General features: G+C 38.7%; 1 protein-coding gene across 1 annotated transcript in view; it reads right to left on the bottom strand.

The window, feature by feature from the left end:
* Positions 1–16,016, bottom strand: part of RELN (reelin) — a 525,406-nt gene that overhangs the window by 170,172 nt on the left and 339,218 nt on the right. The window contains exons 13-17 of the mRNA XM_060020286.1: positions 13,295–13,407; positions 11,742–11,950; positions 10,863–10,991; positions 10,065–10,174; positions 6,415–6,481 (exon numbers count right to left, since the gene is read on the bottom strand). Coding sequence (XP_059876269.1) covers positions 6,415–6,481; positions 10,065–10,174; positions 10,863–10,991; positions 11,742–11,950; positions 13,295–13,407 — 628 coding nt within the window. The remainder of the gene's footprint in view (positions 1–6,414; positions 6,482–10,064; positions 10,175–10,862; positions 10,992–11,741; positions 11,951–13,294; positions 13,408–16,016) is intronic.

Raw genomic sequence — 16,016 nt, 5'->3', positions numbered from 1 at the left:
TATTCACAATGATGTTCATTAAATTTGTAAAAGAAACAACATAAATAAAATACTTCTATACGATATCTAGAATAAATTTCCTTTATGAACAAATGTAAAAATACACATTCTGTTTTTGACAGTAATTACTGGAAATATTTGGAAAAGATTGGAAACTAGATTGGCATTATAAAGGGAATGTATACACCCTTGACCTAGATAGATGTCCTTAGCAGAACTGTGTTGTCTCTCAGTGGAATTCCACATTAGCGGTGCTTCAAGAAACACACACACACACACACACACACACACACACACACACACACACACACACCAGCCTGCCTGCTGCCATGTAAGGATGTGCTGTATTTATGTTAGCTGACTAGAATATATATGGAGCTCCCTGAGTCTTCTGTCAGTGAGAAAACTCATCACAGATGACTTAATAATTAAATATCAGAAACTTTCTATATTTTAAGGAGTTTGCTCATCAGGAATTAGTTTCAAATTCTTTATTTTTACTGCACTATTTCTTTCTCACTATATTTACTATGTTTCCCATTATAAAATTAAATTGGTGTCTTTTTGGGTGGGTGGCAGGTTCTCATCTAAGCATTCAAAACACTCTAAAATTTGAAGCAAGCCTTTTATTTTTATTTATTTATTTTTAATTTTTTATTGAAGTACAGTTGATTTATAATGTTGTGTTAGTTTCTGGTGTACAGCAAAGTGATTCAGTTATACATACCTATATTCTTTTTCATATTCTTTTCCATTATGGTTTATTACAAGATATTGAATATAGTTCTCTGTGTTATACGATAGGTCCTTGTTGTTTATCTATTATATATATAGTAGAGTGCATCTGCTAATTCCAAACTCCTAATTTATCCTTCTACCACCTCTTTTCCCCTTTGGTAACCATAGGTTTGTTTTCTATGTCTGTGAGTCTGTGAAACGAGCCTTTTATAAAGCAAGTGTACCAATGAAGTGATATTATGGCACAACTCATAAGGTTACTTCTTTAGCACTAGTGCAGAAACTGGGATCTATGCTGGCCTCACAGAGGGTCCATGGAGTGTGTGAATGTCCTGAAATCAAACGCCAAATTTTATGTGTATTGGATATTCTTGGGGGGCGGTTATAGTTATCATCATTTTATCAAAAAGGTTGCACCTTGGGCTTCCCTGGTGGCGCAGTGGTTGAGAGTCCGCCTGCCGATGCAGGGGACGTGGGTTCGTGCCCCAGTCCGGGAAGATCCCACATGCCATGGAGCGGCTGGGCCCGTGAGCCATGGCCGCTGAGCCTGTGCTCCGCAACGGGAGAGGCCACAACAGTGAGAGGCCCGCGTACCGCAAAGAAAAAAAAAATATATATAATATATATATATATACCTATATGTGGAACAATTCTCATGGAAAACTAACCGGAAACTGGCAGAAGAACTCCTATACAGCCAAGGCTGCCAAGAAAGATGGCCATGTAACGAGGCAGGGTGGGAAAAAAAGGCATCAGTTTGGGATCTGTACCTCTGGGAGGGGTCTAAGAGGAAAGGAAGGACTGTATGGTTGGACCCTCACCCTGGGAAGTGAGCCACAGACTGGGCTTCCCAGTCCTGGGGTCCTACATGGAGGAGACAAGCCCCCTTGGCTGCTGGGAGAACAGCTGGGACAGACAGAAGGGTTGGAGAAGCCTAGACTCCACTCGCAAGGAACACATGGGTGCTGGCTTGCCAACAGACAGGGCAGAGCGAGCTCTGGACCAGTGGCTGCTACCTCGCCGTGCTCCCCAATCCACGCTAGGTGAACAGCCCGATCCTGCTCACTCTGCAACATGGCTTGGCATGGGATCTAGGGCAACCAGGACCTGGGAAAAGACTCCATCTAGGGACGCAGAAATGGCCTGGGGTGTGGTCTCGGTAGGGTAGCGGCCATTGCTGCTCCTTACTAAACAGTGCTTCTGAGGCAGCCCAGACCCCCGGTGACAACACTGCTCCTCCAGCCCCCATGGTCAACACAGTGACCCCCATTCCCGGCTGAACAAATGCTCCAACCCTGCCCACATCACAGCTTGGCATTGGATCTAGAGCTGCCAGGTTCTGGGAGAAAACTTGATATAGGGGCACAGGAGCAGCCTGGGGGGCCTGGGGTTTGGGTGGGGCAGTGCGGCTTACTCTGGCAGCACCGTGAAAGCAGCACAGACCCCTGATGGCTGCGCAGCTGCTGAAGCCCCTGTGACTGGCTCCCAGCCAAGCAAATGCTCCAGCCCTGCCCACTCCATGCCGCAGCTTGGTGCTCCATCTGGGGAAGACAGGTCCTGGGAGAAAACTCGATCTAGGGACAAAGAGGAGGCTTGGGGGCTTGGGGTGTGGTCCATGTGGGGCGGCGGCGGCCATTGTTGCGCTTACACACCCCAGAAGCAACCCAGACCTCTGACGGCGGCTCAGCTGCTTCAATTCCTGCAACCACAAGCACCGACCCCCAGTCCCAGCTGAGCAAACTCTCTGGCTCCGCTCACTCCATGCCACAACCTTGCACTAGACCTAGGAAATGACAACAGGCAAAGGATGCAAACTTGGGTTGCATCTGAGCAGAGCTGCAGATACCTACACAAGCAGCACATCAGACTTCTGTAAGTGCAGTAGCCTCACTTACTTCAGCACTCTCCTCCACTGGGGCAAAGGTCCCAGTGTCAGGAGAAGGCATAACGTACACTTAAAGGGAACACAGCCAGCTGGAGCCCTACCCTCAGGTCGTCCCCTCCAGCAACTGTGGAGCAGACCCCACCCCTGACATGGCTCCAACACTCATGGAGCAGAGAGGAAGTCCTGCCTCACACCTTGCGCAGGCTCTAGCTCCTCCAGCATCAACAACATCCCCTATCAAGGTGATAGTGGCCACCAGACCCTGAGGAAAGATGTGGGTGGCATCCACGTCAAATCCAGTCCTCACACCAAAGACACTGGGCACATGCAGTCTACATGGGGATGCTCTCACATAAAAACACCCCCTTAGGCTTCCCTGGTGGCACAGTGGTTAAGAATCCACCTGCCAATGCAGGGGACACAGGTTCGAGCCCTGGTCCAGGATGATACCACATGTCGTGGAGCAACTAAGCCCATGCGCCACGACCACTGAGCCCACATGCCACAACTACTGAAACCTGCACACCTAGAGCCTGTGCTCCACAAGAAGAGAAGCCACCGCAATGAGAAGCCTGCGCACTGCAACGAAGAGTGGCCCCCACTCACTGCAACTAGAGAGAGAAAACCCCTGAAAAAAATAATGGAACAGAGATAATTAGTCTACCAGACACGGATTCAAAAATTTGGTAATAGGGACTTCCCTGGCAGTCCAGTGGTTAAGACTCTGCCCTTCCAATGCAGAGGGCGTGGATTCAATCCCTGGTCAGGGAACTAAGATCCAACGTGCCATGTGGTATGGCCAAAAAAAATTTATAAAAGATAAGAAAATTCTTAAAAGTCAAATCACAACTCTCACGTTGTGCATTTAAAAAAAAAAGTTGGTAATATAAATGCTAACTGAATTAAGAAAGACTATCAATATAAATGCAGATCATCTTAACAAGGAACTAGGACCCAATCAAAAACAGATAATTCAATTTCTGAGATAAAAAACACTCTAGAAGCTATGAATAGCCAAATAAATAATACAGAAGAATGCATAAATGATCTGGAAGACAGAATAATGGAAATTAATCAGAACAGCAGACAGAAAAGGAAATGAAAGCAACATATGAGATCTATGGGATAATATAAAACATGCCAACATATGCATAATGGGTTCCAGAAGGAGAAGAGAGAGAAGGGGATCAAAAACGCACTTGAAGAAATTATGGCTGAAAACTTCCCCACCCTAAAGAAGGAAACATATTCAGGTGTAGGAAGCACAGAGGGTCCCAAACAAGATGAACCCAAAGAGACTCACACTAAGACATATAATAAAAATGGCAAAAGTTGAAGATAGAGAATTCTAAAGACAGCAAGAGAAAAACAGTCATACACAAGGGAAACCCTATAAGGCTATCGGTTGATTTCTCTGCAGAAACTTTTCAGGCCATAAGGGAGTGGCATGGTATATTCAAAGTCCTGAAAGGGAGAATCTGCAACCTAAGATACTCTACCCAGCCAGATTATCATTTTAAACAGAAGGAGAGACAAAGAACTTCTCAGAGAAGCAAAAACTAAAAGAATTCAGCAATACTAAACTTACCCTAAAATAAATGTTGAAGGGTCTCCTCTAAATGGAAAAAGAAGCAAGAACCTACAGGAAAGGGAAAATCCCAATAGGAAAGGAAAATATATAGTGAGGACTGAAGATCACTTAAATAAGCCAGTATGTAGATTAAAAAACAGAAAAATTATAAAAGCAACCATAACTACAATAAATAGTATAGGGATAAGCATGAAGATGTAAAAAAATGACAGCCAAAACACAAAATGTGGGTGAGGAGAGTAAAAAATGTAGGTTTTTTAGAATGTATTTGAACTTAAATTATCAGTTTTATCAGTTTAAAGCAAGTAGATATAGTTATGGGTCAACATATATGAACCCACAAATAAAACATATAAAAGAGATACACAAAAATCAAAAAGAAAGAAATTCAAGCATACTACAAAAGAAAATCATCAAGCTACAATAGGAAAAAGAAAAAGAAATGAACAAAGAAGAACTATAAAAACAACTGGAAAACAAGAAATAAAATGGCAATAAGTACATACCTATCAATAATTTTGGAGAGGATGTGGAGAAAAGGGAATTCTTGTACACTTTTGGTGGGAATGTAAATTGGTGCAGCTACTTGGAAAAGAGTATGGAGGTTCCTTAAAAAACTAAAAACAGAACTACCATATGATCCAACAATTCCACTCCTGGGTATATATCCGGAAAAAACAAAAACTCTAATTTGAAAAGATACGTGCACCCCAATGTTCATAGCAGTACTATTTATAATAGCCAAGATATAGAAGCAACCCAAGTGCCCATTACAGATGATTTACATTAGAGGATGTGGTATATATAATATATAAAATGTAATATTACTCAGCCATAAAGAATGAAATGCTGCCATTTGCAGCAATGTGGATGGACCTAGAGAATATTATGCTTTTTGAAATAAGTCAGAAAGAAAAACAAATACTATATGATATCACTTATGTGTGGAATCTAAAAAATAATACAAATTAATGTATATAGCAAAACAGAAACAGATTCACAGACACAGAAAACAAACTTGTGGTTATGGAAGGGGAGAGGGAGAGGAGAGAGACAAATTAGGGGTAGGGGATTAACAGATACAAACTACTATATATAAAATAGATAAAACAAAGATTTACTGTATAGCACAGGGAACTAAATAACCTATAAAGAAATATAACCTGCAAAAATACTAAATCACTATGATGTACACCTGAAACTAACACAATATTGTAAAGCAAGTATACTTCAATTAAATAACAAAGTTAACCCGACACTCTAACTTCAGTGGTGACCAATGTCTTGCCTCATATATATAATTTCTAAATGATCAGGTTCAAAGCACTTTTATGATTTTTATGATTTTTTAATGATTTTTAAAATGAGTTTTCCATTAATTAATTATTTAACTGGCTAATTAATGACTCTTTTTTGTTTGGAGGACAAGAAGAGAGACTAGATGATCCATTGTTGAAAACTTATCTGTATAAAAAAGACTGTGGTTTCAGTAATTCTCAGGATATCTTATAATTAAATATGATAGGTGAATGACATAATGACTATCCATTCTTGCTATAAATAAATATAATGCAATGCTCCGATGGTGACCGGATATTAAACTGTTTATGTGTAATTTCATACTTCATATTCAACATCATTATTATATAAAATTCTTTATATATCATTTTGAAGACTCAAAAGATTTTCAAAAGTAAGCAAGATTTGAAGTTACATTTAGAGATGATGAATTTTCTTATCAAATCTGTTAATTTGGCCCACTCCAGTTTCCTTGAACATTGGGTCTATGGGTCATTATTGATTTTTATAATTCATTTACAAAGCATGCCAGGAATTAAAATATGACTCATGAACACTAGAACAAGTTTATGGGGAAATACCATATTGAAGACACTAAAGATGGAAAAGGCAGCCATCAAACTATGAAGAATTCCAATTTGTTCACGAATTTACATGAAGTATGCTACATCTGTTCACAATTTAGCCTAACAGAAAATGTATTTATTAAGCAACTTCCACTTACAAAATACGTTTAATATTCTATTACACTTAAATTCCATTTGGAGTATGCTACTTTTAGTCTTGCAAAGACCTTAAAAGCCTAAAAAGGAAATTAAAACAAACTAATATGACCCATGGTTTCAGTAGATAAAGCACATATCAAAAAAGAGAAGTATAGATATGACTCAGAACTGCTTACTTGCAACCATGTCGAGTGCACTGTCCTCTGCCAGAACAGAATTTGAGACACGATGGACCAACATAAACTGCAGGGCAAAAGAGAGCATGTGAAAGATGGCAAAATCACTGGAAAGACGACCAAGAACACCGTCAGCATGTGAAACAATTTTGTGAAGCAATACCCATGAAATCTCGTTCCTTGTATGTATGTTGTGCACAGGAATCCAGATGACATATAGAGTGCTGCGTGACAAGGTAAGTGCTTAGTTACAAATCTGCCAGAACTCTTTTAACTTAAATAACCCTTTCAAGATTTTAATCTTTCATAGCAGAGAAAGTAGGGCCATGTGATTTGGGTTCCTTAATGGAGTCTCTTCAGCTAACGTGATTTCAGGCAGAATATTAGTGCTTCTGTTTTGAACTCTCCACACAGTTTATATTCTTCAGGTGGAAATAAAGAATTTAGAAAGGATCAATTTGATATATCAAAAAATAAATAGATTATAATTTAATTTAAAAAAACTATAATTTCATTTTCATCTGAGGAAAATCTATACCACGGCAGATGATTGTTGTATGTATTTCTAAACATTAATTCATCCTTCCTGAAGTGGGGAGTTAAAATCTGTGGTTGAGCATAAAGTCTTCTCTACAATGCAGACCTTTTTTTAAATGGTGGGCTTGACTGATAATGATCTTACAAACCTAAATTCTAACCTTGGGAATGCTGAGAAAAGGGCCCCTGCCTGTCGAATGGTAGGTTCTGAGATACTCAGACTCAAATGCATTTAAAGATATTAAACCTTTTGATAATCAGTACAATCAGTAACACACCAAATAGTGTGAAAGTGGGATAAACCAATGAGGAATTAGAGACGCAATGGTTACTGAGACCTCCCGTATTCAATTTCAGGCATAAACAAACTTACTATTCATTATCATTTTCTCCTCTGTCTTGTAATCACATCAAAAGAGTTAAGCAATTTTATTTTTTAAAAAACTTTCCTGTGGTCTAGGCTTCTACAAGCGTTTAATCCCAGGAAGTCAGTTAACAGGTGCAGCTGTTAGGGAAATGAGAGCTAATGAGATGCAAAGCAGGCCAGTGGAAAAACTCTTTCTCAAGGAAACTGTTGGTTTAGGAAGAGATTAGATAGCAGGCTCAGTTGTTCAAAAGGTATTGGTTTTAGGTGTCAAAAAACCCTGGATTCAAATTTTGGCTTCACCTGGGAAACTGTGGATAAGTGATTTATCCTGGCTAAGCCTATGTGTCCCTATCCTTTAAAGTGGGATAATATTCCTTGAGGAAAGAATAAACTAAATGTTTCATGCCTGGAACCTGGCACCATATGGTTATGATCATCATCTCATACTGGAGTCAAGTATCCTTCGCAACCTTCTTGCCCCACCTGCTTTGATGGCTCCACTGGACACCGAGTGCTGAGGAATCAGAAAGGGGTTTCATCCTTCTTTAGCATGGAAGAGTGTATGGATTGTTTTCCCAGCCCTCTTGATTTTATGGCTGCTGTAGGATTTGCTCTAAGTCCTGTAAGCGGTTCATTGCATTCTGCGGGGCTGCCCTATAGTGTACCAATGTCATACATCACAAAGTCCCCATCATTAAAAAAACTCAACAGTAGAATAAGACTTTCCAAGTCAATGAAAAAATTGGAAAAAAGAATTTTGTTGTCATCTTCCCCTGCTAATGATGAAGTCATTAGGATTTGCAGTATGAGTAAATTTACAGGCTCTGTTTTTCTAAGAGTGTGGAAAAGATAGTTTTCTTCACTATTATCATTGATGCAATCCAGTTTTAAAAATTAAAAAGTGGTAATAAACATATTGGGCTCTAGGATCTTCCATTTTACTAAGAATTTCAGGATAATTTCCAATATTGATCTTTTTTTTCTGTTTGTTTTCTTTGATATAATTCTGAAATTCCATAGTGAAATGGAGGAGACTTCAAGGGTTCTTTGGCAAGTTGACACACATTTCCCTTGGGAGGGAGTGACAGTGTGTCCTCCTCTTGCCTTTTGAAGAAACCAGAGAGCAGGTTCTGCTTCCGCGAAAGCCTCATGTATAGAATAATGTCAGAATTTAAGAGATTCTGCCTCTAGTTCTGCATTCGACCCACACTCCTAACCATACCTATTCCATGTGTTTTTATCTTTTCTCATTCTACTCAAAGCTTGATGTTGGGAACTCAGGACTTTCTGACTTTCTGACTTAGAATCATGTTGTATTAGCCTTCTTTAGGAAATTTAGATATTCTTTTCACAGGCTTATGTGACTTCCTTTGTGCTCTTAGTTTCCTTATATGCTTTATTTCATTACTGACTTTCCAATTTCTTTTATGATTATTTAAAGTAATCTAAGTTCATTATAGGACCACTGAAAAGTATGACAGCAGGAAAATGTCATCCATATCCCATAAACCAGAGGCACATACTCATTCCCTAGAGCTAATTAACAGGTGTATTAATTCAAATACTATGCAAAATAGTCTACCAATGGAGAAATTCCATCTTAACAAATTCATCCTTAGACATTTTTGCAAATACACTATGTTTGTGTCCATATGTTTATATCCATACAGCTCATAAGGTCTTTGAAGTCTGGGTCTTTTATTGGTCTTCTTTGAATACAGATTGTTTAAAAAATTTACATCGGCTCATCACCAAATTATCTTGCCTGAAGTTACTCCTGAGTTTCAAGAATGTAAAACTTCTTGAATTATGTATCAATTTTTAAATTTTCAAAAATAACAAAAATATTATTAAGAGATGGAAAATCAGCATGAAACAACAGTGTAGGCTTTTCCTGCTTTATAAAATGGACACAAGTCAGTGGCTATACTACTAAATTTGCTTAAGTATTGATATTTTGTCCTTCCTTCCTTCCCTCTACTTCATTGTAGTATAACTCTTCAGTCAGATTTATATACTCTCTGAAAATAGGGAATCTATGAATCTGCCTGTAATGAGAATTATTAAAAGAGTTGGCTATTAATAAAAAATATAAGAAATTTACAGTCATGCACTCCAATAGATTAAATATTATCTTTTCTCAGTGCACTTGTCATAAGTGATATTGGCTTTAATGTAATGCAACAACATTGTTTATCAACAATTCACTTAAAAATGAAAGATAACAGGATATTTTATGTATTTCTGAATTTTCCTTTTATACTGTTTTCTGAAAAAGAGGTAAAAGTTTCACTTCAGAAGTTTCATTTTAGAGATGACGTTTCCTGATGTGTGGTGTCTGCATCTACAGGAGAAGCATTCCAGATGTTGTGGTAGCTACTAAGAGAAGAATGGGTCTTATTTTAATACATGCAGGATGGTATGTATGTTAATTTTGTAGAAAACATTCAGGGAAAATGTTAGGATATCCCTTGTCATCAACTACAAGTCTGAGTTTCACGACTTTATGCATTTTAAAATAATGTATGTTGCAACATTCTAGCCTCTAATATTGCTGACTCCACTGTCTTTTTTTCTGATTGTGCATCCCTGGGCTTCTAACGGAATGCAAAGGAGAAAGGGAAGAAAGGGCATTTAATGAATCGCGAGACCATGACTTAGAACGGTGATTAAGTCTGTGCTGATGAACAAAAGCACAGGAAGATGCTACATCAATGGCATGTGATTATGACAGACATAAACTAACCATTATCAATTGCCCACATGTTTCCAAGGATTGGTCCCATTTGTCTCCAGCAAATTCTGGTATCCCGGGTTAGTGCTGCGTTAGGAAGAGGAATCGTTATTCGGTTCCACCTGCAAGAAATTTAGTACAAAAGAGCTTCTTAGCACAAAACAGCTTCACATCCATGTTCACATCTTTTGAATCTATTTTACATGCTTTTGAAGTTCTAGTCTCTGTATGCTTGAGATAGCACTTAAGTTTGGTAATGAACTCTTTAAATTCACCTGTGGAGTTTGTTGATCTATTTATCTAGTGCTTATCCTGTAAAGTGGCAAGTATTTTACATAGTCATCTTTAATTCTCTTAACAGTCCTTAAGGGGGTCAATCACTGTCCTTAATTTACGTGGAAAGTTAGAGTAAATAGCATTACACAAGTATCAATAGCCGGCAGAACCAGGATTTGAGCCCAGGTTCAATTCCAAAGCTTGACTTTCTTCCATTTGTCTATCTTTTCTTAAGTATTTTGGCAATAAGCCTTCTGGTAGTAACTATAGGGTCATCGTATAGAACTTAAATTTATGTAATTCAAAATATAAAAGCCAAATACCTAAAGAATGAATGACTCTACAAATTGTGTTCTTGCATCAGATTTACCAAAGTTACTGTCTGTTTTAAAAATGAGATCACTACTAAATCAGATGAAAAAGAGAAGGCAGCTTCCTTACCTGTTATGCCAAAAACACTAATCTCAGGCTTACTCATCGACTTTGAGTCTGCAACATGGATTCAGATCTCTTGCTATGTTAGAATGCACTCACCCACTGTAGTTTTCCGAGGAGTAGATCGTGCTGTGGGGAAGGTGCGGTCCAGCACAGATCTCAGGCAAACATTCAGTGTGGAGCAGGGACCAGGAACGCCCATGGTTGGTAGAAAACTCTAAGCTGACACTGATAACACCAGACCAAGCACAACAAAAAAGGGGCAAAGATAACAAATGTAATGAAATGACTCATCTCTGGCGAGGGACATTAAACATCTGTAGAACTACTGTACAAATTAAGATGCTGTTTCCAAAGCATCTTCCGTTCTACTGAAGTCTGACCAGCTTTCAAAGGGCAAGCAGTTAATTTACTGCTATAGAAACAAAATATGTTTAAAGACAGCGAATGCGAACTTGAGTTTGTGCTCCTGAATCTGATAGATGGCAAGGCAATTACCATGTCTCACACTGCCGCTTCATCCTGTGAATGTCAGACTGACAAAATCCTTAGAAAGGACAAGGGCAACACTTCAGCAAGTGAAACCGAGAAGTCATAGCTCTTGAAGTGCTAATTGATTTCTGTGCCTATTATTACGGGGTCACTAACCAACTGGGGTCAAGCTTTTCTTTGGTTTGTTTTTTCTGCTCTCTCAGCAATCTGTCAGAATGGATGGCTGCCACAGCTCCTCCAAACACCTCTGATACCTAAGACCAAGCTCTTAGAATAAAGCCATTTCTAATCAAAATCTATCTAATCATACTCTACATATTAACTGAAGAACTTTTTTCTTCCTTTGAGGGAAAGTGTGTACTTTGTTAATGGATATTTTATTAAAAATTCAGCTGAAAACCTACTGAGAAGTTGCTCTGATTTAATAGCCAAGTCCACGTGTTCATTGTTAATTTGTCCACAGGCGCACAGAATGCGGCTTCCTACCTGTTCCCAGGTTGCTGTGTTCCACATCCCAGATTAATGGAAAACTGTATCATGTGAGACATTGTAGAAGGGAGAACAGGTAAGACGTGGAAAAAATCTATGGCCCAGACATTCCTATTATGTCCTTGATGGTTCTTTTGTCTGAGACAAAATCTGGTAGCAGGAGTCTGAAGTTCAGGATTGATGACTACAGAAACCAAAGATGGAACCTTCAAAACAAAGGAAACCAAAATCACTCATAACCTTCCCTACGGGAGTCTTGTGAATTCTCCTAAATTCAATCTTGCAATTACTATGTACATAACTGCCGTTGATTAAGCACCAAGCAATATTCTGTATGTTCCATTTGTTATTTCATGTAGAAGATGCTGTCCTCATGGGGCACTCATTTTAGTCACTCAGAATTCCTCCTTTGCAGACACCTGGAACTCCCTGTGTGTGACTGATCAGGCCCTCTCTACCTGAAGATAAACTGGTTTAAGGTCTTTAAAAGTTATCACAGCATATGTATCCATTTTATCTACCTTAGCACAAGATAAAAGCAACTTATTTACATTTCGTCATCAGTCTTCTTTTAAAGTGTATTGTATAATATGAATTCTTTGCCAAACTAGGTATTCTGAAAATAGGACTCTAAGCGGAAACAGCCAGAGCAAAGAGTTAATCCACGATAACTGACGTATTGATTTGGTCTGAGGCATGCAGCTGACCAGAGCGGGTGGAACCCTACCTAGTCACAGCTGGAAGAGTGGTCCATTATGAAATCCCAAATGGTATAAGTTGGGTGACCGTAGCATGTGGAGTGTACTGGGTACTTTCTTTGGTTGTTCCCTATTCTAGCCTTGATGCTTATCTCCTGTCTTCCTAACTGAAGCTATGAGATGCTAGAGGCTGGCTGTGTTCAAACTTTTTAAAGTCCCGAAGGTGCCATCAACGTGGAGGGAAGGCTAACTAGTAATGAATGTGTGAGTGTACTCTCAGCACTAATACATCTACTATTAGAAGAGGATAATTTTCTACCTTGTGATAAGCATCACATAATTTTGAAGATGTTTGCAAATAACTAGAGCCAACATCTGTCCTAAATCCAAAGGGCAAATCTCTGGCTCCAAAGACTCAATCTCTGGCTCAAATTATCAAAGAAAAAAGCAAAGGTAATAGCAATCTGTACTTTTACAACGTCTTCTGCCTAGGAAACCTCAAATGCTAAATTAATAGTCACTATGCCTGATGCCAAGTCTGTGAAGCTGCATAGTTAGAGCCACTTTTAGGGCTTTCTTAGGGACGAGAATAATTGTCAGAGTGTTGGGCTCCTCCTTATTGTCTCTAATGGGCTGTAATTCACTCTTCCTGATAAAACCTCACGTTTTGTTTGTATCAGGAAAAAAAAGTGAACGCTAAAATAATGTCCATGTCACTGTTTTAAAGAAATGTGGCAACTTTCTGGGCTGCCAGAAGAGAGATTTATCCTCTAGCACGGCATCTAGCATGGTCTTCATGGTTTTGACCTGGACTGGGGTGGGGCCATCTGACACACAGATTGGCATGGGTACCTTATATGAGGAATAGGAAAGGGTATCCAGTGTAATGTGCTCTTTTCTTCCTTCAGTCTTTGCATACAGGATGATATCATTTTCATGAGACTCTCCAGGGTCACAAATTCCTCCTGCACAAAAAATTTTAAGTGTTAGTACCAACTTGCATCCATTAACATGTAAAACGTAGTGTTAAATTTCAGGATAAAAAATAATTATGAAACCCAGATGTCACTTAAGAATGACCCTAAACAAAGGTAACCAGACCCAAAGGAAAAATTTATGAAGATAGTTCAGATAGGCCATGCTAAAGATCAAAGACTTGACATTTGTGAAGGCCAAACTATTTACTTAATGAGATTACTCAAATAATAGTCTGCAACAAACTGTGACTACCTGTCCATATCTTAACTCTCATTAAAGAAGTGTGCTCTGCTTTTTAATAAACCATTACTTCCTTATATTTGAGGTCTTTATAGCCCAAGTTCAGAACCTATTGATTACGGTTTTAAAAAAACTGTGGTGACTCACTGAATCAAGGATTTCTGAAGCAGTGTGTTACTTAAACTGTTGTATGTAGTATCTTTAATATTTTAGCACATATTAGGTATTTGCATTTTTTTTTTTTTTTTAGTACTTAGGAAAAAGATTTTTTTTTTAACATCTTTATTGGGGTATTTGTATTTTAGATGCAGTTCATTTTACATTTTTACTTTTGGTACTTCATTTGATTCTTGGAAGCTATATAGGGTAGTTTACTCTCTATCACACTACTTTATAGTCATATGAAATGATATAAAGTTAGAACTGAGAGGTAGTTAAGATCATCCTGATGATGCAACTGAATAACAGAGCAAGTACCTGAAACTGAAGATAATTTAACCAGTTGGTGGAAGAGCCAGGAGTTGATGTTATGTCTCAGCCTTTGACCCTCTATTCTACCGCATTCAGCCAATAATCCTTATTACTGCTGGCTTCTATCAATTGTCTGCTTAACCTGGATTTTAAAGGATTACATGTCTAACCAGAAACCTCTCCCCACTCACCATTATCCTTCATAACAGCACCAAACATAATAGCAGGAGTGGTGATATGTACATGGATTTCCTGGCAAATATTCTACCCCTAAGGTCCAAAATTTATAACATTAACTTTTTATTATTATCTTTTAAAAAAACCCTCTTCCAGTTCTTAAATCAACCACCATCAATGTTAATTTTTATCTACAGGCAATTTTTGTTGCTAATACTCTACGGTGACAAAAAAGCAACCTCAAAAACTCTAGAATAAAGTCACCCTTTAAGAGTTAATCTAGTAAAATCAATAAATAATGCCTGAGGGCTTCCCTGGTGGCGCAGTGGTTGAGGGTCCACCTGCCAATGCAGCGGACATGGGTTCGTGCCCCGGTCCGGGAAGATCCCACATGCCGCGGAGCGGCTGGGCCCGTGAGCCATGGCTGCTGAGCCTGCGCGTCCAGAGCCTGTGCTCCGCAACAGGAGAGGCCACAACAGTGAGAGGGCCGTGTACCGCAAAAAAAAAAAAAAAAAAAAAAAGCCTGAGACTCACCATCTGTATAAAAAAATAAAGTGTCAATTATTGCAAGCGTCTGGCTTAAACTCGATCTGGGTAACTGGGATCTATCTGATCCTGGGGAGAAATTACTGAAATGTGATGTTAGGTAAGAAAGCTAGAACCTGACCAGTACAAGAAAGACCATGATAACAGAAGTAACTTGGATGGTGGTATTTGTGAAGTCTGGCATGTTACATCTGTCAGACATATGTAACTTGGCATATAATAAATATTTACTGAGTTAAGTAATCTGAATTGAGAATAGAGAAGCCAGATATAGGGATAATGTAGACCCCATCCTAAAAGATGTTTATTGTTCAATGGCAGCAACCTGTCGAGAAAAATCTCATGATTTTGACAACTGATATCATATTTTTAGCATTTCATTACATACTTTAAGATTATAGTAAATATAGCAAGTAAAGCCATTCAAAATGACAGTCTGGTGGGGGGGGAGAGGTGGGGGAAAGACCTCCATGAAAATTAAATTCTCTTTTTTAAAATGTAACTTTTAAGAATTGACTATTGAGCCCATATTAAAGACTTACCAAAAAAGAACAAAAAAAGGTGAAAGGTCACAGGCAGTGTGGGTTTAAAGCACCACATCCAGAGACATAGGAACTGAAACAACAATTCTCTCTAATTTCATTAAAATTTGTTCCCTGTAACTCCTCTCTGCTCTCTCAAGAACAGTTCGTGAACTGCACCTGAGTTTCAGAGAGAACAGAAACCCACATGGGAGGCTCATCCAGCCCAGAATGACAGAAGAAGAAAGTCCAAAAGGAGCCAAGACTTTAAAATGATGACAGACTTTATCTGAAAGATCCCTCTTGGGGCAATTTATCAGTTCTGTGAAGTTTCAGTGACAGCAGCTCCTACAGAAAGACACGGATTCTTCTTCAGCTTCATTCACTTTGATGTATTGTGGAAAGGTATGACTCAAAGGGCGTTTTGTACAGCAATTAAGGTACAGAAAATTTCAGTAGAAACTAGATGGACAGTTAGTTTTAAAGTATTTTAAATCCTGTTTTAAGTAGATTTAAGACACTCATTTATATTAAGAAAGTGATTTTTTTTTTTATTGACTATGTGCGGGACATTGGGCCTAAAGGGGAGATAAGCCCTGACCTCAAAAAGTTTGTAATTCAGCAAGTAACTAATACACATG

The sequence above is a fragment of the Delphinus delphis genome, chromosome 9, assembly GCF_949987515.2.
Source record: "Delphinus delphis chromosome 9, mDelDel1.2, whole genome shotgun sequence".
Taxonomy (NCBI): Eukaryota; Metazoa; Chordata; class Mammalia; order Artiodactyla; family Delphinidae; genus Delphinus; species Delphinus delphis.
Note: the sequence above shows the minus strand (reverse complement) of the source record. Positions and strands in the feature narration are given on the sequence as shown.